Source organism: Cydia splendana, chromosome 1 (assembly GCF_910591565.1).
Source record: "Cydia splendana chromosome 1, ilCydSple1.2, whole genome shotgun sequence".
NCBI classification, from domain to species: Eukaryota; Metazoa; Arthropoda; class Insecta; order Lepidoptera; family Tortricidae; genus Cydia; species Cydia splendana.
The window spans coordinates 5814970-5837565 of record NC_085960.1 but is presented as its reverse complement, the minus strand read 5'-3'; the positions used below and the strand labels follow the sequence as shown (position 1 = coordinate 5837565).

The 22596-nt window shown below is 36.0% G+C and overlaps 3 protein-coding genes across 3 annotated transcripts; 1 reads left to right on the top strand and 2 right to left on the bottom strand.

Moving 5' to 3' along the window:
* Positions 1 to 11492: 11492 nt before the first annotated feature.
* LOC134789860 (3-hydroxyacyl-CoA dehydrogenase type-2-like) lies at positions 11493 to 18980 on the bottom strand. Its single transcript, XM_063760534.1, has 6 exons — positions 18865 to 18980; positions 18619 to 18783; positions 18322 to 18486; positions 12866 to 12998; positions 12353 to 12457; positions 11493 to 11719 (listed from the first exon to the last, which is right to left on the bottom strand). The coding sequence occupies exons 1-6, from the start codon at positions 18871 to 18873 to the stop codon at positions 11526 to 11528; spliced, it is 771 nt and encodes a 256-aa protein (XP_063616604.1). The 5' UTR covers positions 18874 to 18980; the 3' UTR covers positions 11493 to 11525.
* Positions 18981 to 19183: 203 nt separating this feature from the next.
* Positions 19184 to 20884, top strand: LOC134789844 (uncharacterized). Its single transcript, XM_063760513.1, has 2 exons — positions 19184 to 19439; positions 19750 to 20884. The coding sequence occupies exons 1-2, from the start codon at positions 19338 to 19340 to the stop codon at positions 20869 to 20871; spliced, it is 1224 nt and encodes a 407-aa protein (XP_063616583.1). The 5' UTR covers positions 19184 to 19337; the 3' UTR covers positions 20872 to 20884.
* Positions 20885 to 21786: 902 nt separating this feature from the next.
* LOC134789837 (mitochondrial import inner membrane translocase subunit tim16) lies at positions 21787 to 22537 on the bottom strand. The gene has a single exon (XM_063760502.1). The coding sequence runs from the start codon at positions 22397 to 22399 to the stop codon at positions 22016 to 22018; it is 384 nt and encodes a 127-aa protein (XP_063616572.1). The 5' UTR covers positions 22400 to 22537; the 3' UTR covers positions 21787 to 22015.
* Between the last annotated feature and the right edge of the window lie 59 nt (positions 22538 to 22596).

The window sequence follows — 22596 nt, the reverse complement described above, 5'->3', positions numbered from 1 at the left end:
CTAATACTATTCTAACGGTAAAACTTCCGTCCCATATACTTTTTGCACTAAGGACCGAATTATTCGACATCTAAATGTCGCATATTAATATAACGTCTTTACTTATCGCCATTTTACTTAGTACCGTTTTTGTGAAGTAGGTAAACACACAACAGTTGATGGAAAACTTGATAGCAAATTTCGTAGTAAAGGAACTATGAATTCTACAATAGTATAAAAAAGCACTATAATAGAATTTCAAATACTACTATAGTATAAAACAAGCACTATAATGGAATCTCAAATGCTACTATAGTATAAATTAATACTATAATGGCGTTACTGACAACAAATTAGCACAAAAGTGATCATCACATCACTTTTATAGACCTAAAACGTCACGACTGACACTGCTACAGGTCTACTATATCACTGAATGGCACATAAGATGCGCCATTTCGGCTTTATACAATCTTCTTAGGTCTTTTATAGGACCTAAGGTGGTATTTGGGAAACGTTCTATCGACTACTATAGAACCACAAATTGTTACTTGGGAGGTTCTCAAACTTTGAAATGTGGGAGAATTTTAACCAACGGTGAAAATTATTTTAACGGCATTAATTTTAAGTTATTCATGTAGAATAGTACTTATTATATATTCATGTAGAATAGAACATAGTAAAATAAAACAAATCTAATGTATTAAATTAAACTTTATTTATCTATACAAGACAAACGTTTAAAAAACTAATTCACAGTTACACATTAATTACCAAGCTTACGACGTGAAAAGTTTGGAAAACACTGCGACTGCTGACACTGAGCGAGAAGGAAATAACAATTAACACGCGTTCGACAAGGATGACGGTCAGGGCATGAAGTTATCTAGATCCGAATTGTCAAATGTGCACAGCGCTATCCTGTGTTGCCAGTAGTATAAACAGAATTACCCGAAAGTCTGAAATTTCTTTCGTGAATCGGAAGATATTGCTAACGAGTAATTAAAAATGACGTGTTATTGTAAAATTTAAGCTAAAATACATATAAATGAAAATTATAAAATTATAAAGAAATATTTTAACTTATTAACCATAGGTATAATGTACCCATGTAACATGTTATGTTGAAATAAAGTGGCAATGTTATTGTGACGTAGGCCCGTGTCACTCTGGGAATGGAAGACCATGTTTTATTAGACCATGGTTATGGCGAATAGAGGGAATAGGCGCCTGCCTCATGGGAACAATGTCATTAAAAATGTGTTTTTTTGCTTAGTAACGGTTATCTATGAGATTCAATGGTAAGTACGTCAATTTTCATAAGAAATAGTGTATCTATACCAAAGATCTATACGTACTATGTCACTATGAACTTATAATATGGTGTCAAAATCAAAACTCAATTTAAAGCAATATTGTACTTTTCCCTTTAAGGACACTTGTACTTTTGCATTTTTTTACGTTTTGAGATAAGTAAAGTGACATTATACCTATAAAGACGGTTTTGCTTAAAACTCAAAGCTGCTTACTAAAAATAAAAACGTACTGTTCTTTTTAAGTGACATTGTGATTTTAAGAAGCTGACAGGAGTTTTAGCAGGTCGATCGTCATTTTCTGTGTAGTGTCAATTTGCTAGCTTAGTTTACCATAGCGACACTTGGCGTACTTAAATAAAAAATGACATTTTAGGCTTAAGCCACTACAACGGGTACAGAACGCTTCCCAAGTAACACACAAGCAGGATAATAGAGTAAAATTATCATCTTATTCAAATTAAGATTGCATAAATTTTGTGTATAAGCGGTGGAAATTACTAAATTCGGAATAAGAAAATATGTGGGCCTAGTGGGGCCTATATAGCAATAAATCCTGAATAAATTTTGCATAGTATCGGTTTTGCATATTAAAGCTGAATAATACTTATTTCTTACACAGTTAGTCAGACATTATTCAGCTTAAAGCATTTGTGGTTACTAAAAGCTGCATAATAGCAGCATTAGCAGCAATTAGCTGTATATATTCTGTGTTGTGAGATATTAAGCAGACAATATTAAAAAAATGTGATAGTGGCTACTAAATGCTGAAAAGAAGCGTCGGTGAAGACTTTCAACTGTATAAAAGCGGTTGCAGTTTCTGTTTTAATGCTAGTTTTTGAATAAAAGTGGACGCTATTACTGGAAGCTGTAATGAAATCCACATATTATTTGTTATTCAGTAGCTGCATAAATGGGTTAGTTATGGCTTTTATAGACATAACGTCTGAATAATAAATACTAAAACAACACTTATACTTAAGTTATAGCGATTTTAGTACACATATACTATCTTTTCTTGCTAAAAGCTGCAAAATGAACGCAATGAGCAGCGCTATTCAAACTACTGCTTAGTATCAACAAATGCGCGGTGGAGAGGGTTCCGTAGCTTTATAAGTTTATACACGGTCAACAGTGCTACTTGAGCCTGTTTGCTTTGAGCTTGAGCGTGTTTTTATTTTATTTTGAACGCATCTTGCGTATTTATTCTTTCATCCAACCATTATTTAAAAAATCGAGGTTTAGTTTTCTTAACAATTCTCTTCGATTGGTTATTTTACACAAGATGCATTGTCGTTTTAATGACGTAAAACAATTGCTAGCTACCATCGTAAACACTGTTAACTGACCATTTGCAGACCTTACTGCAACGAGATAAAGTTTACCAATGGCCATTTAAGGTTGTTGCTAGTTGGCAAACAAGGTGGCAAATGCTAGTTATTGATATTGTTGCATTAAAAACTTGTAGACTGGACTGGGTATGAGAAAAATTAAATAATCACCCCCATTAAAATATAGCGAAATCGATTCTCCACAATCGATCAATCGATTTTGAACAGACTGTTTTTAGGTTTCAAGTGGGTCTACTCATACCCATCCCACACTATACTCGTAAAGTCTTAAAAAACACAATAGCCTTTTTTTTTTAATTATAGCCTTTTTAAGAGCTCAAGCCTTTTTTAAGGTTAAAACCTTAAAAAGAACTTGAGCCTTATATAAACTCTTAACTTTTATGAATGCATTCATACTAGGGAATGCAAATCGGTTATTTTTTGTATGGAAATAACCGCGGTTTCGGTTAATAACCGATAATTTCCATACAAAAAATAACCGAAAATAACCGATTTGCATTCCCTAATTCATACTTAATTACTTAGATAATAGTAGGTGTGTAAAGATTTGATAGTCTACACCAGCGGTCGGCAACCTTTTAGCAGCCAAGGGCCACATAGTAGTTAAGGAAGTTGACGCGGGCCGCAATTTTGTTAATATGCGTGACTTTATCAGACTTTTATGTTTGACAATATTGCATACAAAATAGCCAGGGGTCTCACGGGCCGCAAATGCGAGGTTCGCGGGCCGCTTGTTGCCGACCGCTGGTGACGCTGGTCTACACTACACCGTATGTAGATAAGCTAAATATCCCTTTAAAGTAGTTGTAAGTACCAGTTTTTCCAGTTAAAGTTTAGCATATTATGCTTACTTTAATTGAATAGCAATCATTCAATTAAACTTTATCCAGGCGCTATATTAGTTGTATCTTAAATCCGTAATAATATACTATTTTATGGTATGGTATGGAGCGGTATGGTATGGTAAGGTATTGTCACTCTAATTACGTCTTAATGAGAGTAAAATAGAAAGATCCTCGCAATTTGCGAATTTCGGTTTTCGCGGGTGGCCCCCTGACAACACGCGTATCGTACAATGCAAAGTATTTTTTTATACGACGTCTGTGGCCAACAAAATTATACATTTTATAATTATATCAGAGAGAGAGTTAAAGAGATATCAAAAAGATTAACCGACTTCACTGGTGACCGAAGAGCTGGCAGCTTTCTCGCACAACGTATTAGCATCGCAATACAGCGGGGACATGCTGCCAGCGTCCTCGGCACCATGCCAAAGGGGCCCAATTTCTTAGACATATTTTAATTTTAATTTAGTATTATAATATGTATCAATTAATCTGTGACTGATTTTGATTAAATTTAGTTAGTTATATGTTCTTCTTAATAATATGTTTTTAAATAAAGTAAATAAAATCAATTAAATGAATGGAATGAATGGAACGAATGGAACGAATGGAACGAATGGAACGAATGGAACGAATGGAACGAATGGAACGAATGGAACGAATGGAACGAATGGAACGAATGGAACGAATGGAACGAATGGAACGAATGGAACGAATGGAACGAATGGAATGAATAAAATGAATGAAATAAATAAAATAAAGTTAATAAATTTTACATTTTCACAACCAACCTTTGCTGCATTGCTAGAAGTAGCGGTGGTTTATTTCCTCATCCCTATAAATAAGACACCTAAGATGTTTTTAATACCTAAATACTACGTGGACCGACTGGGACACCACGGATTATCTTGTCAAAAAAGTGCAGGCCGTTTTTCGAGACACGCGTCGCTTAATGACATAGTCCGTCGGTCTCTTGCCACCATCAATGTGCCTGCTCTTCTTGAGCCGACTGGCATTATCAGAGATGATGGCAAGAGGCCCGATGGAGTGTCCTTAGTTCCTTGGAGCTTGGGACGGATGTTGGTGTGAGATGCTACCTGCGTAGACACACTGGCACCGTCCCACCTCCAACGGACTACTGTAAAAGCGGGCGGAGCGGCGGAAAGCGCCGAAATTCTAAAACGTAACAAATATAAGAGCCTCGGTAGAGAGTACCATTTTGTACCATTTGGAGTTGAAACTCTAGGTCCATGGGGTCCCAGCGCGCATAAGTTGTTCGCGAAGCGTCTGGTTGACGTAACTGGTGACCGAAGAGCTGGCGGCTACCTCGCACAACGTATCAGCATTGCGATACAGCGAGGAAATGCCGCCAGCATCCTTGGTACAATGCCTCAAGGGCCTAAGTATTTTAGATTTAAGCTAGTTATTAATTTCGTTTAGTAGTACCACTGTATATATATTGTATGTAAATAACTCATCATTTTTCATTTTCAGAAGGAGTGTGTGCTAAGAGAATTTAAAAATTTGGAACTTCCAAAAGAAGTCTGCAACAAGATATCTGCAAGTGTTTTGTATGTTATGCTGATAATGAAATATTAATCCGGGAATATTGGGGATTGTAATATAATTTTAATTACGTAAATTAAATCAATGTCGTAGTAAACAAACTTCAGGCTTTAATAACAATACACCACGCGCAGAACGCGTCGAGTTTACTTAATCGAAAAAAAAAAACATCCTTTATTACATTAAATAGGCTTTGAGGCTAAAAGGCTTTGAGGCTAAAAAAAGGTTGAGTCTTAGTCTTTCAAAAAGGTTATTAGCTTCAAGAGTCTAGGCTCTTAAATAGAACTAGGCTCGGGGGCTAAAGGGCTAAATAAGCTTTTAGCCTTTTAGGCGTCAAGAGATGAGCCCGTACTAAACTGGTTGCCATATTTCTTCTCGCTCTTGCCGGTCTGATAACTATTCGCTTGCTCTTTCTGACGAGTCTTGCTCTTGCGAATAAAACGCGGGTACTAAGGGGATGAAACGCGGACGCTACGGCGATTATAGGCGGATGCTATGGGGATGATAATCGGTTCCTACGGGCAAAGCTACGGGCATTAAACCCGTTATGTACGGATATGTCCATTTTCTATGGGAGGATAAACTTTATTTCGCGATTTCGGGGTTCCGTAGCAAAAGTTGCTCAGTATAATCCCAAAACCTCCCTGGCAACGGGAATGTAGTTATTTTTTAGCTACCCTCTGCTTGATAGAAGTTTCTGGCATAGAGTATTCGCACTGCGGGATGGTGGGCGGTAGGGCGCTACCGTCATCTTTCAAGTTCGAGTTCGAAGCAAAAAGAGTACCTACCTAAAAGATCGGCTTTCTCTTTTGCGCTGTGGTCCAGATTACCATCCGCATTTCAACACTTCACAGTGGTAGTAAATAAGACTGACAAAAGTTTCCCTGCTGCCTTTGGCAAGGCGGAGAGGTAGTCTTTTGCCCATTTTGGCGCTCCCCCTTGGACGGCGCCCGGCCCGGGGCACAAGTTGCATACAAATTGTATGCAAATAGCGTAATTGAAATTAAATAGTAATTTCAATATCAACCGTCAATAACATCATATAGCTGTCCAATAGAAGGCTGTGCTGAGATCCTCCCACTGCCACCGCGCGCCTATTAATCGACAGTGGGAACACACTATTTATATTTTAATTATAAATAATAACTCGATTACCGTGGTTTCGTCCAAAAAATGTGTCAGTTCCGTGTGTCTTATTTCTCGGTAGGGTGGAAATAATTTTAATACGAATCCTATTTGATATGATAATAACTTATTCGAATTATTGTGATGTAATTGGAAGAATGTTCTGGAACATTAACTATGTTTAGGGTTATGAGACAAAATGATAGTTTTTATCATTACCGTGGTAGTCATTACCACGGAATCACGGTATTTTTCGACCACGGTAATGACTATTCTTCCACGTTAAGAACATGAAACGCTTTTTTTATTGTTTATATTCTCTTTTAACAAAATTTGCCGAAGGAGAGTTATTTTTTCTTTGTTATATTTTATTCATATACTATAATATTTCACTTAATGTGAGAAAAATATATAATTATTTATATGGTGAAAATGTTAATTTGTCATTACCATGTATTAACGCCATACAAAGTCATCACCATGACACTTTAATTTTTTAAAATTGCAAGGTCCATATCTTCGCAGATAAGTTTCACAGAAAGGGACCAAAACTTTTTCAACATCCTTGCATCCTAAACATTTGATTATGGTCAAACAAATACCCAAAATAAAGATTTTTTTTTACCGTGGACCCGCCGATTTACACCAAATCAAAGGATCAAGTGTGCGTGTTGTGACACTTGTGACTCGTCCGTACGTACACAAAAACAAGATCGAAGTGTGCAAGTTTTGTCTGTGTAGGTAGGGTGTCATTTTCTATGTATTTGTGTCGTCATTACAGATTGGATTTTGTATGTAAGTGTGTGAGCCGTGCGACTGTGACCTTTCCCCCGCGAAAAATGGCAGAAAGATTTGTACGGTAAGATATCGCTTGTGCCCCTCCGTTCCGACGTGTCGGAAGCCGGTGTTGCTCGAAGGTCCCTAATACTTAACGTCTTCGGTCTTTATGTGTGGATTAAGTAGCTATACGAGTATATAACCACTATATGTACAAACAAACAATGTAACCATGAAGGTAGATCATATATTTTTACCGTAGAGAGCTGTAAACTAGTTTAAAAGAGCCTTTTGCGGTAAAGTTCAGCTCTCCCAGTGTGTCCGTTCCCAGTATTTAATCAATGCCCATAAACATTATAAAGAGCGTCTCACTTTTTACATGGCTCTACACAGAGACAATCAACAGTACCTTGACTTGTTTCAAAATCTCTCACTTCTCTCTCTTTCATAGCTGCTGCAAAAATGAGATGAAAAGAGATGAAATGAAATAGTAAAGTTCCAAGGACGCATCAACGGCTTTTCTTTGAGAACAGCAGAATTTGTCTTTCCTGTTTCCAAAAGTTACCTCATGGTATAATAATATACTCCGCCTGGTACTCCCTTCCCGTCTTTTCGTGGTCACGTGACTGACACAAGCCTACGTCATCATGCGACAGCGCTATATGATAATAATTAAGCGATAGCGCTATATAAAGTGGCAATGTTATTGTGACGTAAGCTTGTGTCACTCTGGGAAGAGAAGACCATGTTTTATCAGACTATGTAGGTACCTACCTAGTTTATTAGTGAAACAAATGCACACCAATTTTCAACTAGCCAAAACTGAGTTAGGTATTACGAGTAATTACTTACATACTGTACACTTGGGGGCTATTCATAAATTACGTCATTTCAAATTGGGGGGGGGGGGGGGTCTGGACATCGGATGACGGTAGCATGAAGTAGGAGGAAATGGGGTCATTTGATGCATGACTTTTGGATGATTATAGGGGGGGGTCCAAAATCGTCAAAAATCGATGACGTAATTTATGGACAGCCCCTTGTCTTGTTGTCACGCCAGTTTCGAGTAGGTATATGACATTGACGCTCCAAAAATGTATCATAGGGTAACAACCTTAGATAACAACTGCCATTATTTAGCAATAAAAGAGAATATATTCAGAACTCTAAAATAGTTTATTTGATATCCAATTTTAGCATCATTCACTTCAGATGAACGGCTTTATTATTTTTCACCACACCAGCACGGAAAGGCTTACTTTGTACTTCAAAAACTGATAGCAAAGTTGCATTTTATTCACATGTGAGGCAAAGTAATCAAATGCAAATTTTGAGTTGTTTTCTTATGTTTGCTGGTAGAATTGACTTTTAAATGATGATTTTGGATGATAAATATTTAATAACATGCATTTGGATTTGATTTGGTTTGATTTTGTTTGATACTTTACATTTAATATTTGCTTCGGGTTGGTGTGGTGAAAAATTTTGTGTTTCACTCGGGGGCAAATTTTGTTTAACCCTCGTGCTTTGAAACCCTCGCAACGCTCAAGATTCCATTTTTCGAACCACTCGCTACGTTCGTGGTTCAATTTTGGAATCTTTCGCTTGCTCTGGTATCAATATTAGCACGAGCGGTTAAACAACAACTTTGCACCCTTGTAAAACAAATAACTATTATGTATTTGGATCAAGAGAGTTTCAGAGGTCATGTGATTCGCTTTAATCGCACCGGACACGTACAATCACATTTTAAAAGACTGCATCTAAACTAGTGTACTTATGGCCTAAGTTTCGGTTCCGGCATAAAAATCATGTTTGCTCCGAGGGTTCGGTTTCAGCCGGAACTCGAGCAAAACCGAACCTCCGATTTCGGCAAAAAATCCGTTTTCTGTCGCACACTAGTGTGTGTGGTCCAAGTATTTGCATTAGGTACAAACTCGTACATATCATTTAAAAGGAATGTACCTGACTACTTACAACGCTGATCCATAAATACAGTCAAAGTACTGATAAACTATCATCTCTGTTGCGATTACAAAATAGGAAAAACACATGTCCCCATCTGTGCGACGACCGGGAACTACAAATTACAGCAAATAACTGCCTAATTGACGATCTAGCTTAAAACCAGATAGGCTTAAGTATAGATTTATAGAAGCAGATTACTTGAGTTACGATGGTTTCGAAATAGTTCTTATGTTCATAGCAGTATAGGTCACGGAGTAGTGAAACTTACATTGTAAGCAAAGATAATCGGTTTGCTGTTGCTGACTCCAAATTGCAGTAGCTAGCGAGAGAATGAGTAAAAAAAATCTTAGCGAAGTAATATAAATCAACGAATGCGAACGTTTACTTGTAGGTACTTTGAGGTACATATTTATATTCTAGTTTTTGTGTAAGAGATGTAGGTAATAAATAAAACATAATATAATGCGATGTTCCTAGCGAAGGTCTTAGGTCTCAAAAATGCTTTGAAATTAGACACGTTTTTATACTTAGGTTAGATACAGTCAGCAGCAGAAGTTGCTAAGCGGGCGAGGTGTTCAAAATTACCTTGCGCTCTTATTCTCTTAACAATAAAGTAGCGTCAAGATCATTTTGAACACTTCGCCCGCTTAGCAACTATTCCTGCTGACTGTACCTAATCAATTTCAGAGCACTTGCAATCCCTCTGGTATTGCAGGTGTCCATGGGCCACGGCAATTGCTTACCATCAGTCGATTCGTCCACTCGTTTGCCTCCTATATCATATTAAAAAAAAAGAGAAGTATCTAAGCTCAACTATTATACACGTACCTACACAATAATACCTACCTAAGTACATTATGTGTATTAAGCGGTAAACAATAATTTACGAACGAGTGTTAATTGGTTTGTATTATTTTTACGTACAGTGAAGTGTAAAAATATGGGGGCACAAATCATCTCAAAAGTATGCCCCATAGCTCTTATTCCAGCGAATTAAGAACTATTTATTTATTTATTTATTTTTAAACTTTATTGCACATACAAAAAGTACAACAGGCGGACTTAATGCCGTTATAGGCATTCTCTACCAGTCAACCATAGGGCGAAACAGAAAAGAGTCCATGTGGGTGCAGTGAGAAATAAACAGAAAAAAACAGAAAAATAAACAGAAACTATGGGACATATTTTTGAGTAAGTTGTCTACACCCATATTTTTACACTTGACTGCAGGTAAGTACATTATTATGATTTACTACCTACTTACGGGAGGAAACCGGTCCATATATAGCTGTGACTTAATGCATTTTTTCATTTAAGATTAAACTGCCTACTTAGCACGAAGTTAAATGAGACGACTTATATGATTGGTTAGCATATGCGAACCAGATAACGATAATATGTTGGGATTACGGGCTGTATTCATAAATTAAAGGTTTAAATAGGCACTATAAGGCGTTACTTACACTTTGGGTAGAACGTATCGAGTTCAGTTGTTTCTCGTTTAACATTAAAGGGGCCCACTGATTAACAGTCCGCCGGACGGTATCGGCCTGTCAGTTAGAACAACTGACAGGCCGATACCGTCCGGCGGACTGTTAATCAGTGGGCCCCTTAAGGCGTATCCAGATTAATAAATTTTTCGCCAATCTGATTAAATTGCCCGATCGAATCAGGACGTGCGGACGCAAGCGCCAATTTGGCTCGCCGAGTTCAACCGCCGATAATGAGCGATATTACCGATAAAATGAGGCGCGGACGCAAGAATACCAATTTGTGACGCCAGTATTTTCGTTCTGGGGCATTTTTTCAATTTAGAGGGCTCTTCATTCTAATATCACCATAAACCTAAAATTGGAGATTGACGCCCATTTCATTTCTGATCAAATCGACCGATTTGATCAGTCCCGTCTGGAATACCGCTTTAGCCGGCGTTATACAACCGAAGTTACGTTCTAAAGTAGGCACCTATAAATAAATAAATAAAAATAATATATGAATATTTGGGGACAATCTTACACATATATCAACCTAGCCCCAAAATAAGCAAGGCTTGTACTATGGGAACTTATAAAATAGGTACATACTTAGATACATACATAGAATAGAAAACATCCAAAACTCATGAACAACTATTCGCCATAAACATACAAAAAAAAATTAAACTGTTTATTTTTATATAGAATTACATTACAATTAACTTAGTAGTACTAATCTTACATTTTTAAGATTATATGAACTAAGGGACATGGGGAGCAACCCCTATCAAATTATTGAATTACAATTAAATATTTTTACATGCTACTGAGTCTTTCTACATTTAAATGCCCTTACCGTGATTCGAACCCGGGACGTCCAGCTTCGTAGGCAAGGCTATACCGACTAGGCTCCGGAGGCCGTTTAAAATATAATATACGTAATTAATTATACCTACATACCTGTAAGTAGAAAGAAAGAGACAGGATCAGGGGAGTCATAGGACCAACACTGGATGGGACGATAACGAAGTTCTAGGTTATTTATGTATGTCCTAAAACGTAAAACACCAAGATAATATCTACAGTATTTATTTCTACAAACTTAACATTAACTTTGGCCTAATATTACAGGGGGAACCACCTTTGCGCTCCGTCTAATCGTATGACCTCGCCGTTCAACATCGGGTTTTCTACGATACTTGACACGAGATGGGCGAATTCTTCCGGCTTGCCTAATCTCGAGGGGAATGGAGTCATACGTTTGAGGAACTCTACCATTTTCTCTGGTAAGTATGAGACTAGGGGAGTGTCGAAAATACCTGTAGGCAAAAGATTTGCAGTTTTAACAAACTGTCGATCAGTAAGGTATAAATAAGGCATTGGCAACATCTGTCAAACTGCACGTCGTTAGCATTGCTAAATTCGCTTCCTGTCTTTTCTTAAGAAAGTAACAGAAGCACAAAAAAGGCGACCAAGTCGTATAATCAGAAAACTTATGAATATAAAATGGACGTCATTTAGGGAAAGGGTTTTTCTGTCGAAACATTTCGGCACTACTTTGAAAAAATCTTGTATCTCACACTGCTACTCAAAGTTGAAAGGCAGTAAGTGCATCCCATACATACTTACAACAATTTTCTTTTGATTGGCAGAACAAGATACGAGTTATTTCAAAGTAGTGCCGATTTATTTAAATCACATTTTTTTGAGGATGGATCCTTTTCTCTAAACTACTTCCAAATCACGGTTTTATTGAGTATCAGTAATTATGTTGAGACTATATTCTTAGTTAAAAAAACTATAAGCCAAAAAATAAACTTACACATAAAACTGTTTCAACACATCATAACACCTAACATAACAATTATTTTCTTTCAAGTGAATTTCGTTCAATCGTGTATAATACAGCGATTGTCTTCAAAACATAATTATTTTTTGCGTTTTCAACTCACCGGCAGCAATAGTGACCACCCTGATCCCTCTGGGCGCCAGGTCCCTGGCTATGGGTAATGTCATGCCCACGATGCCAGCTGTGGATGCAGCGATGGCGGCCTGCCCTTTAAAATAAATAATCATTATATTTAAACAAATAGGTCTTACTTAAGTACTCCGTATAAACATCAAAACTTGCAAATTATTTAAATGTTAATATATTTTTCCTTTTTTATTGTGGGACGTTACGCACATTATTACAATCTATAAATTGTAAATACAGATGTCAATCACAATGAAAAAATCAATGATGATCAACTTTGGCCAGATCAAAATATTTCATATATCGAAATAAATAATTTTAATTTATTTTAATTTTGAGGGAACTCAGCGATTTCTGGTTTCTTTTTTAAAACTTACAACAAATTAAAATTCAAAAACATGATATCCGCGGTCCTGGGCACGCGCATCCCTCTCGCTCACACTTACACTCAAACCTACGGAGTCGAGTTCAATCACTTGTAAAAGCTTACCTATATCACCTTCATAAGCTATTGTGGAAGCAGTGTTGACTACCACCCCCCTTTGTCCCTGCTCATTGGGCTTGTTTTGACCCATCAGTCCCACAGCCAGGCGGGTCACATTGAATGTGCCTATTGTATTTATCTGAAATTATAAACTTTCATTTTATATAGGTACATCAGTCAAATCTTACAAAATAAAACAATGCGTGATGTAGTTCTGTATTTTTTGTACATTGTTTGGAGTCCTTGGAGGAATGTCAGACTATGTTTTGCAAGCAAAAAAAAGTTGTGCTCTCTGCGTAATTTGCGAAAAACTCCAAAAATTTCGGACTTTTTTCAGATTTTACGGTTTCATTATAAAACTATGGGTTTTTGGTCAAAACTTGCTATGTAATGTTGAAAGTAGATTAAATTTGGAACAATTTAAGCCCATAAACAGCGCCGTATGTCAAATACTTCTTGAGATATGGGGCTTTAAAAAAGGGTATATTTTTCCTTGAATGAAATTTTTCGTTTTTCCTATATTTTAAGACAAATATCGGCACAAACGCTCATGCTATGAGGTATATTGCAATAAACAAAGTTGTACCAAATTTAATTACCTTTCATTTAAGTGCAAGAAAGCGTCAGTAAGTTACAGTTTTCTAGTTATCGTAAAAAAATGGTACCGGTTTTCCCCGATAGCAGCAGAGCGATGTCGGAGATCAACCATTTTTAAAATGTACCCCCCTCTTAAGGACTTCATTCATTCGGTAATGAAATCAAGATACTATCTGTAGTTTGGCTTGTTTCTCGGCCCCACTTTTTGGTTGTAGCCATAGATTCCATGATGCCGATTCTGATTCAACAATTTGTTTTGGTTTTGAACATGTTTTGACACGACCTTGACAATAGTTCACGGTAATTGGCGTGGTGTTGGTGAAATACACTGAAATTACTGGAAGTCATGTCAGTAGTATCTAGCTCGCGCTCGCTTATTGGTGCTCTTGAGTGTATTCTTGAGTCGTGGTAATACAAGATCACGATAATATCCTAACCATAACATATTGATTCATCAGAATCAGCTACCATTACCCACTCTAGGTATACGTTTGTGTTATAGGGCATGTATGTGACTCAGTCTTGTCATGTAACCAGTATATTAAAACTTCTTCAATGGTTTACCGTATTTACACAATAAATGAATGTGGAGCTACTACTCAGAGTTGTCAATCCACGGGTTGTAACTAGCAATACCTCTTTCACTAGTAGTATTTACTGTATAAATGTATTAATAGTAAAAAATAAAAATAATTGGAAAGTAAATGGGTCAATTTGTCAATAGAAAAAAAGTAATTGTGTGGTTTTATGAAACCACGATACAAGTGAAACATTTTTCGGATTGTAGATATAGGCATTTAACTAAAAATATTCGTAAATTTATCCGATGTAGGGTGTTAAAAACGGGCTTTAATCTTAACTTAATAAATATTCCCTTTTAATTATCTTATAAAAGCTCGCCCAATGCCGATCACGCCAATGTAATCCACGCCAGTTACTTAACATGATGCTGTAGTTCATTATTAATATCGCTTATACGCGAGTCAAGGGCTAAAGCAACCGGTATAAAGTAAGCTCTCCGATATGAAACAAATGTATGCAATCCGCCCGGCTTGGCACATCATGTTAACACACACTTATTACTTACCTACGTGTTTCGTTCAGTTCTTTTTCTATTAATGATTTGGATTATCAATTTATATACCTATCTAGTAAAGACTAATAGGATATTGCTAGTTAAAACCCGTGGATTATGACACAAACGTATACCTAGAGTGGGTAATGGTAGCTGATTCTGATGTATCAATTTGTTATGGCTAGGATTTTATTGTGATCTTGTATTACCACGACTCAGAGTACACTCAAGAGCACCAATAAGCGAGCGCGAGCTAGATACTAATGACATGACTTCCAGTAATTTCAGTGTGTTTCACCAACACCACGCCAATTACTGTGAACTATTGTCAAGGTCGTGTCAAAACAAGTTCAAATCCATAACAAATTGTTTAATCAGAATCGGCATCATGGAATCTATGGCTACAACCAAAAAGTGGGGCCGAGAAACAAGCCAAACTACAGATTGTATTTTGATTTCATTACTGAATGAATGAAGTGCTTAAGAGGTGAGTGCATTTTAAAAATGGTTGATCTCTGACATTGCTCTGCTGCTATCGGGATAAACCGGTAAAAGATAATCGTAGATTGCTTTCTCGACGGTGGTACTGCCTTTTGAAGGGATTTTGACAATGCCTAAAACAATACATTAGTTGCCTTCCCCATTATAGCAATTTCATTTTTTTACGATAACTAGAGAACTGACTTTTACTAGCACTTAAATGAAAGGTAATTAAATTTGCTACAACTTTATTCCTTGCAATATATCTCATAGCATGAGCGGTTGTGCCGATATTTGTCTTAAAATATAGGAAAAACTAAAAATTTCATTCCCAGGAAAAAAGACCTTATTTTTAAAGACCCATATCTCGAGAACTATTTGACATTCGTAACTGTTTTTGGGCTTAAATTGTTCCAAATTTAATATACTTTCAACATTATATAGCAAGTTTTGACCAAAAACCAATGACCTTTTATTTATGTAGACGTGTGACGTTCATAGTTGACAAAACTAAAATTTGATCCAAAGATTTTGACAACTTGACAGGTTGGCGTCACCCATACGACTAACTAAATATAGGTTCCGGAACCTATATTTAATGGCTCACGATTAGGGATTGCAATCCGGTCCGGCGGATCCGGTAATCCGGCCGGATCCGGCACTTTTTGGAGCTACCGGATCCGGTTAAAATCACCGGATCCGGACCGGATCCGGGAAAATAGAAAAAAAGACCGCACACAAGACCTACTGTGCGTTTAACATGAGATAAAGGCGACGGATAGAAGAAAGAAGTTAAACAGAATAAAGAACGAATGAAAAAGGTCCAAATTTAGTAAAATAAGAAGATATTTAATATGACGATGATTGAGAACAGACGATGATTTCTTCTTATTTCATGTTGGTGGCACGAATCGGCACGATACGACGATTACTTAAATACTTAGAAGTAAAAATTAAAGGATGGAGATGTCATGGAAGGCATGTATGACGACCGGTCTGGCCTTGTGCTGGGTAGTGACCATTCAGTGACCCTACCTATGAAGCCGATGGTCCTGGGTTTGAATCCCGGTAAGGGCATTTATTTGTATGATGAACACAGATATTTGTCCCTGAGTCATGGGTGTTTTCTATGTATATAAGCATGTATTTATCAATATACTATAGGTACGTATATATATCGTCGCCTAGTAGTACTACCCAGCTAGCTAGTACCCATAGTAGGTACAAGCTTTGCTTGGGTGTACGAGTAGGTCGATCTGAATAAGATTGTCCTCAAATACTTATTCATGGATTATTTATTTATTTATGATTTAGGCTATAAAACTATTTTAAGCAAGATAATATTGGCGCGCATTTCATATATTTTTGGTTAAAAGTAAAATATCTTGTTACTAGAATGGATGTCAGCGTTACAAATAATCCCATCAAAGAACAGTTACGAAAACTTGTCCTTTCAAGGAGTTCCAATTCCAATTCCCATCCCATAATTATCCCATTAACAGGCTTTGGAATCTAATCTAATATATAATTAGGTATATTGTAAACGTAAATTTGAGCAGAATGTGAATGATTTAATATAATAAAGTTAATAAATGACTTAGATTTCAAATTTTATTTTTTTATTGACTGACATTGTGACACTTTTTAATACTTAGGGCTCAATTAGACGATGCAGTGTAATGAAACTCGCATTGCGAGTTTCATTACATTGCGGTTTTTGATCGGTCGGTTGAATTGGACGTAACCAACAGTCCGCAAAGTAACTAAAATCGCATGCTAGTTCGCGCGCCGTCTAAATCAGCACTTAATTTTATTTTATTGTTAAAAAGTTATTTCTTATTAACTTCAAATATTTGTTTTATGAATACATTTGTAATTTGTAACCTTTGTTTCTCACAAACGCATAAAACTTGAAAAATATGTCATTTAATTAACCTTAATATCCTTATACCTAACCGGATCCGGTCCGGCCGGAACCGGCCGGATTAAGGCTAAAATCCGGCCGGATCCGGCCGGATTGAAAATCAATCCGGTTTGCAATCCCTACTCACGATCGTGCGCCTGGTACCATGTCTACCTCAATTTACTTTATACATCCATGCCAAAAACCCATAGTTTTATGATGAAGCTGTAAAATCTGAAAAAAGTCCGAAATTTTTGCAGTTTTTCGTAAATTACGCAGAGAGCACAACTTTTTTCTCCAAGGACTCCAAACAATATACAAAAAATACAGAACTACATCACGCATTGTTTTTTTTAGGAGATTTTTTTGTAAGATTTGACTGATGTAAGGCCTTAACTTTTCCAAAGTATTTAGAAAGGATTACAACAAAGAATTTTATATTTTCCTTAAGTTTTTGTCAGAGAACTGGTTTTCTTTTCTTTTGTTTGGGTGAATCAGCTTTTTATTGTTAAGTATTATTCTATGCCGTCAACCAAAGTCCAAGACTAGCACAGGTGTGATAAGTATATCAGTTAAATGTTATAACATGGTCTATTAACATACCTAAGGTGGCCCAGAAACGGTTACATACAATTTCCATCTAGTTTTGTGTATAGTATGCATTTTCTCAAATGATTTTTACTCCTAAGACCCTAAGCTTTTCCATTCCACACAAAAGAAGCAATGGCTTTTTTTTTTAATATACTACTAGGTATATTTCATAATCATACTAGGTCATACTAAGTATATTTAACCCTTTTCTGTGCTATATCAAGCTAGAAGATATTTTTATTTTAAAATAAATAACTTGAAGTGAAAGTGCAATCTTATTTAATCCTTAATTTTGAGTGCTAAAGTAAAGTTGCTGTCCCGATATGCTTGTGGTTAAATCATACAAAATCAGGGTTTCAAAGAGTCACCCAGCAGAAGTAGAAGCAGACGAAATGAAAAGTTTATCTACCCCACACACATAGATACTGAAAGGTGAATCAACTTTTTCTTGTTACTTGTTACCATGGTTAGTTCCCTGGGTCACTCTTAATACATGGGTTTTATGGTATTTAAATAAACAAAACATGATTTTTTGTGGTAATTATAAACCATCTACTGAGCATGTCAGTATAATGTGGAACAACAGTTTTTCTAACAAATTATGCCAATATTGTCTCCTGGCTGATAAGATAGAATAACAACAAGAAATAGTTGATCAACTGACTTTTGGAAGAAACCCCAATAAACACCTCAAAGTCTCAAGCCACTTACATTTTTTTTTGTAAAATATAAAACAAAGTAATAAGAGTTGTAAACCGCCCATACTGGAAGCCAGGACCTATTACTTTAAAAATAGACAGAAAAAAAGCCACTTACATTAACACATTTCTGAAAACCTTCCAGGTCACATGGTCTGTCTTTATTGAAGTTGTATATCTGGTGCGTAGCAACATGTCCGGCACAGTTGACTAGTGTGTCTAGCCGCCCAAACTTGTCCTTGGCCAGCTGGAGGGCTTTCTTCACATCATCCTCGGATGTGATCTGAAGAAGAGTTGTCTTATAACTAATGATCGGAGACAGGTTGCTATTTATGTCAGTTTAAAGTGAAAGTTCAAAACGTTCCCGATTTTAATATGTGATGTGAACTCAAATAAAAATTCATAAAATACTTACACAACCTGGGGAAGCTATAACTTCACTGCCAAATTGTTTAGCCACTTGCTCTGCTCGTGTGGCCTGAAGATCAAGGATAACAACCCTTCCGCCATGGTTAATGAACCTTTCAACTGTGGCTTTACCCAGACCTGAAGCACCACCGGTAACTAAACTAACCATACCCTGAAATATTACAATGTGAGGTTATGTTTAATAAATTATTTGTATAGTTGTAATTAGACCACAGCCAAATTATTTATATACCTTAAGCATTTTGTTTAAATATTATTTTCTGTTAAAATTTTATAATTTGTTCAAGTTATCCAAATAGAATACAATATTTAATTTTCCTTTCCTTCCTTCGGCAAGTTTACTTTTTTTGCAGATGTCAAAACAAATAAAATATGTTCGAGCCATTTAAATCAACGACGCTTTTGGTAACATTCAGGATGGTTATTAGGAATTTTATTGATTTCACATACTAAATAATCATTTATATAATATAAGTATTATATTTATCGGAAAAATATCACGAATCATTTCTTTTTTAGTAGAAAAATGTTAGTAAAATAAAAAAATATTAACCTCGCCGTAGCTCGAACAGCACAAGCCAAATTCAATAATTCTTTTCACCATTTTACTATGGTGTTTGTTTGTGTGATTTTTTCATAGTTTTTATTAAATGAATACTGAATTTTGACTTACAACGACAATAGTGAAGTATACTATAAGTGGAAATGGCTAAAGTGGAGCAACCCATGTTTATATTGCCGAAAAAACGCAATGGCAAAAAACAAAATTCGATAACCGGTCATGTAGACCACATAATTGCTGTTCAGGTTCGTAATTTGTAACAACTAGCACATAAGTTTACTTATTTGTGATAAGGCAAACTGGATTATTCCCATACGCGAGTCACTAACCAATTTGAATCATATTAGAGCGATTTCTGGTCCAATAAGCGTTAGCGTCATCGTCGCTCATCGTAATTTTAAATATTTTATTCTTTGATAAGCAAGTTAAACTACAAATTTGTATCTAAAATATATTATATACCTATTACCAATTACTTACATTTCTTAAAAGATTACCTACTCCTACTTATTTGTCTCTTGATTCTATTACAGTAATGTTTTTTTTTTCGAACAGGGAGCTGAGACTGATTTGCCAACCAAATACAAGAATGGCCTTTCACCAGTCACAGAACATGTTGTTAATGGAATCATCCACTCCACCATGGAGGGACTCAAGTCCAACATGAAAATCAATCTTCCCATCATAACTGACGTCAATGATGAAGACATCAATGACCCGAACTTAGAGGCTGAACCACAGAAGTCACAGAGTTCACAAAAAAATGGCTACCAGGCCCTCTCCATGATGAATAGCCGAGAAATCATTGACTTGTCTCCAATTTATGAGAACTCTTCAGATGCATGTTCAAGCCATGATGACCTCAGAGACGCTAATGATGATATACAGAAAAGCTGCAAGTTTCTGAACGAACACAATGAGAGTTCCTCTGCTACTCCAAACAGCATGTCTCAAACCCAATCGGAAAATAGCTTTGAAATGGGTCCACTTACCGACAGTCTCAAAAATAGTGCCAAACGAAAAAAACGAGTCAACATTGTGCAAGAAATAATTGAGACTGAGAATACTGACACAGAGATCACAGCTTTGCGGATTGAGTCGGAAGGATCTACACCAGACTGCTCTCTGACAGACTATTCCAGAGAATCCTACTTGACCATGACAGGAACGATAAAAAGAGGAAAAAAGAAAGGCCAAAATGTTGATGTCAAACTTAATATTTCTCGAGAAGAACTTGAAATCATTGAAGCAGCTATTGTAGCAGAGGAGTATAACAAGATGGACATATCCAAATGCTCAGTATACAATGGTCCACACGTTTTTCTCTTCAGTCTCCTATGCATACCATTTGTGGCTTGTGTGTCTGCACTGTATTCGTTTTACATGGGCACAATGACTTGGTACAACATCTTTACCCATGTTACTGAAGATCTGAACTGGGTTAAAAAAGCGATGTTGGCACCAATAGTTATATTGTCTTATCCATTTTTGATAGTGATTTTTACTGTAGGCCTTGGCTTGTATGCAGGTATTGTGCAGCTGACGTTCAGCGGAGCAAATTGGTGGAAGGATGTATGTGATTTTGAGAAAGGTTTTTATGGGTGGCTCTGTAACTCTTTGGGTATGTCAGAGTGTAGCCCTTATGAGGTTGTTATACTTATGGATGTTAAGCCATAAATTAAAAGTTTAAGCCCTATTCGGACTTTGAATGCAGGAATATATACTGCTTTCTTTTCAGGTATGAAAACCAATATATACCAACAAACTCCACTTGTCTGAGAAGGCTAGAAAAATAGTAAATAGCTTTTTGTATTGTATGGATTGAGTGATGTTGTAAGCTGTCTTACACTTTTACATTGTGTATTGTAAAAGTTGGTAATTACTATTTGAATGCAAATAGGATGGTTCAGAAGCCAATATTTCTAAAATTGAATTTAAACTGTTCTAGTTTCAATTTGAAATTTATGAAACTTTGCTAAAAATTGCTGAAAAGTATATACTGCCATAAATCTCTTAGTATGTAAGTTGACTGATGTATTCTAGTTTTAAGTAATATTTACAATAGTTTTATTTATATTAACAGTAATTACTGTGTTTAAATTATTGAAATATAATATTATTTTAGTTTACAATTATAAGTTATAGGATCTTCTGTAACTCAATTATCTTCCATTTTTAGAGACATAAATTTTCTAGTCATTTTTTATCATTTATGAATATTTTATACAGGGTGTTTGGTACATTGTTTGCCAAATTAAAACAGCAGATAGGTTAAGTAATTTGCTATCTTCCCAGGCCTAGTATTTTTTAATTTTGCGCACGTTTTTTTTTTCAGCTTTCAGTTTTTCGTAAATTTCAAATTTTTACTTGTGCAGTAGTAAAAAAAACCATGGCTTATTTTTTTTTCTAGGCATGAGTAGATAGCAAATGACTCAACCTTTCTGCCGTTTTAATTTGGCTAACAATGTACCAAACATCCTGTATACATATAATTTCATGAAGTAGGTATATTATGCATGAAATTGTGTAGGTAATATTTTTACATATCCAAGAGATAAGTTTAAGGTAAATAAAGTAAGTGAAACAATGAAATCATATGCTTAGGAAAATTTATTGATTTCTATAATGCTATAGTTGGTTGCGAGCAGCATTATGTGAATGAACATAAATTTTGTATATTTAACTTACAACATAATCAGCATTGTAATGAAGACTGATGTATTCTAGTCACTATTGTGGTATCCATTTATATGCAATAAAATATTTTACAAAACAATATTTGTTCTAAACTACTCTAATCAAGGAAACTACACTAAAAAGATTAAGATGTGTCTTTGGCTTTACTCTGGTCCGGGTCAGGCTGCTTCTGTTTAAATTCTGTGTCTATCCTCTCTTTGGCTCTCACAATTTTGGATTGTAAGTAGAAAGAACCCCCTTTTGCTTTATCGTTGGCGGAAAACAAATGTTCATAGTTCTTTTTCACTTTTTCTGGGTCTAGTTTATCTATGTTCAATATTTGCATAGCTTCTTCTAATGTGAGTCCGGTTGACGCATTGGCTGCAGCTCTCCGGGCACCAGCTTCCCCACCACCAGCTCTCTTCGCTGCTTCTTGAGATGCAGCAATTTCTTGTTTTAAAGCTCTAGCAAAAGCCCGACCAACAACTTGAGCCCCAAGTACTATAATTTGAGCTATGTATTTTGCCATATTTATTGCTAGGGTTATCTACTAGGTACTGTTTTTGTTAAAGCATGAATAAGGTAGATGAAAAACTAAATTCGGTCCATAATATATATATAGAAATCCACTAAATATATTATTACGACATAAAATGACTTTTTTGTAATGAAAGATTGATTGACATGCCATATTTATAGGTTAAGGTTCATTCGTGTATTGAGTAA

Bases quoted from the DNA above. Each gene is read 5' to 3' on its own strand.
- LOC134789860 (XM_063760534.1), bottom strand. The intron at 12,458-12,865 runs GTAAGCTTTTAC...TTTATTTTAAAG, and splicing joins AGCTTATGAAGGTGATATAG to GGCAGGCCGCCATCGCTGCA. The intron at 11,720-12,352 runs GTGAGTTGAAAA...TTTTGCCTACAG, and splicing joins GGTGGTCACTATTGCTGCCG to GTATTTTCGACACTCCCCTA.
- LOC134789844 (XM_063760513.1), top strand. From the start codon at position 19,338: ATGGCTAAAGTGGAGCAACCCATGTTTATATTGCCGAAAAAACGCAAT. The intron at 19,440-19,749 runs GTTCGTAATTTG...TTTTTCGAACAG, and splicing joins ACCACATAATTGCTGTTCAG to GGAGCTGAGACTGATTTGCC.
- LOC134789837 (XM_063760502.1), bottom strand. From the start codon at position 22,399: ATGGCAAAATACATAGCTCAAATTATAGTACTTGGGGCTCAAGTTGTT.